Consider the following 1,800-nt stretch of genomic DNA (forward strand, 5'->3'; position numbering starts at 1 on the left):
TGAACCCGCGGGTTCAGGCCATCCACTCACCTCAGCCTCCCAAAGGCGCGGGATGACAGGCTGAGCCACCGAGCCCGGCTATGTTTATTTTTTGCAAGACGCACTTTTAAACTGGCCCTCCCAGACGGGACGGGTCCTTTGTCCGCCCGTCCATCCGTCTTTCCTTCTCTCTTCCTCTCTCTCTCTTTCCTTCAAGTCAGAGTCCCACTCTGGCACCGTCACGGCTCACTGTGCCTCCGGAGTAGCTGGGACGCCAGGCACGTGCCACCATGCCCCACTCGTGTTGCTATTTTTTGTCGAGACAGGGTCTGGCTATGTTGCCTAGGCTGCCGGTCTCAAACTCCTGGCCTCAGGAGGTTCTCCAGCCTCGGCCTCCCCAAGTGCCGATGACAGCCATGCCCAGCCACCACACCCAGCCTGGGTCCTGCTTCTAAATCGCACGCATTGCACCGCTCCATGGGCTAGTGGTGGCCCTGACTGATCTCCAAGCCGGGCTCTGCCCTGCTGCCCGTCTTAAGCAGCCCCTCCTGTGGCCTCCCCTGCCCCCTTGTTCTCAATCTGGAGTCGCCACTGGTCTGGGCCGGCCAAGCAGGCTCAGACCCACCCTGCCGGTCCCCTTCTTGCCTTCCTGCCACGCCCAAGCTGTTCTCGCTCCCTGCCCCTTCCCACAGGAAACAGAAACCAGGACTCGCTCACCTGACTCGTGGCATCCCTGGGCTGGCTGCAGGGCCGGGGGGTGTGGAGGGCGGCCTGCCGGACCCCGGAGGTGGAGGCCGATCGCCCCAGGCGGTAGCCTCCAGGGAAGTCTGCGGCAGAAGGAGGGGCAGGGAGGGGTGAGGAGGGCAGGGGCTCAGGTGGCTTCTCCTCCGGCCCCTGCTCCTCCCCTCCCCGGCTGCCCCTGCCTCGTGGCGGTGGAGACCTGGTGTGAAGACTTAGGGCCCTGGACATGGACGGAACGGTGAGAGGAGGTCTGGATGGGCTGGGATAGACTCTAGACCTGCCCCGCCAGCCCCGGGGCGTTGGGTGTGCGCGGGCAGGCGTCACCTCCGTTGCGGTGGCAGGCAGGGAAGGTCTGGCAGGGCACGGGCAGCGCCGTGCGACCCCCTCCTCGGTCCCCTCCGTGGTGGATCCTGGCCAGCAGGCCCTCGGCTCCCTGGCTCCTCACCGGGATCCCGGACGCCACAGGGCCCCTGTCCTCACGCTCCGCCTTGCCGGGACCCTCGGCGCTGCCATTCCAGGCCCGGGCCCCGTCTTCGCCCTCTGCTGGATGACAAGGAGAGCTGAATGCCGGCCCCCAGCCGGCAGGGTCCTGCCGTCCTCCCAGCCCCACACCCTGCAGCACAGGTAGACCGGGAGGCGCAGCCGCCCCTCCGCAGGTCACAGCAGCGACGGGACGACTTCACGCTCCCCTAAAACGTACACGCCCAGGAGGGACCCCGGCGCTGCCCGCTTCCTTTCCCCCCGCGGGACTGAGACTCGTGTGTGCCGGGGCTCCCAAACCCTCTTCCCGGATCGGAGGGGCCTCCCCTGCTTCGGCTTTAGCTTGCGGCCCCTCCAGCTCCAGGTGGAACGCGGGTGGCCATTCGCCCGGGACCGGTGGGGGGAGAACCCCAAACCTGGAGCCCCGGGGGGGCGCTGGGGGGAAGGGCTGCGTGTGAACCCAGCTCGAGGCCTGGCAGAGCATTGCGTTGCCAGGCAACGGCCCGCGCCTCTCCCTCCTGGCGGGATGGGTTGCCATGGTAACAGCGGGCGGCAGCTGCGCTTGGTTCCGAGCGCGCGCTCACAGGCGCACCCCCCCCC

General features: G+C 67.8%; 1 protein-coding gene across 1 annotated transcript in view; it reads right to left on the reverse strand.

The window, feature by feature from the left end:
- NYAP1 (neuronal tyrosine phosphorylated phosphoinositide-3-kinase adaptor 1) overlaps positions 1 to 1,800 on the reverse strand; it is a gene marked incomplete at its 5' end in the record, with an annotated part of 5,891 nt that overhangs the window by 1,509 nt on the left and 2,582 nt on the right. The window contains 3 exons of the mRNA XM_021708381.1: positions 697 to 806; positions 1,045 to 1,333; positions 1,421 to 1,648. Of these exons, the coding sequence (XP_021564056.1) occupies positions 697 to 806; positions 1,045 to 1,333; positions 1,421 to 1,648 (627 nt within the window). The remainder of the gene's footprint in view (positions 1 to 696; positions 807 to 1,044; positions 1,334 to 1,420; positions 1,649 to 1,800) is intronic.

The sequence above is a fragment of the Carlito syrichta genome, unplaced genomic scaffold (genome assembly GCF_000164805.1).
Source record: "Carlito syrichta isolate Samal-C Ts95f unplaced genomic scaffold, Tarsius_syrichta-2.0.1 Scaffold135939, whole genome shotgun sequence".
NCBI classification, from domain to species: domain Eukaryota; kingdom Metazoa; phylum Chordata; class Mammalia; order Primates; family Tarsiidae; genus Carlito; species Carlito syrichta.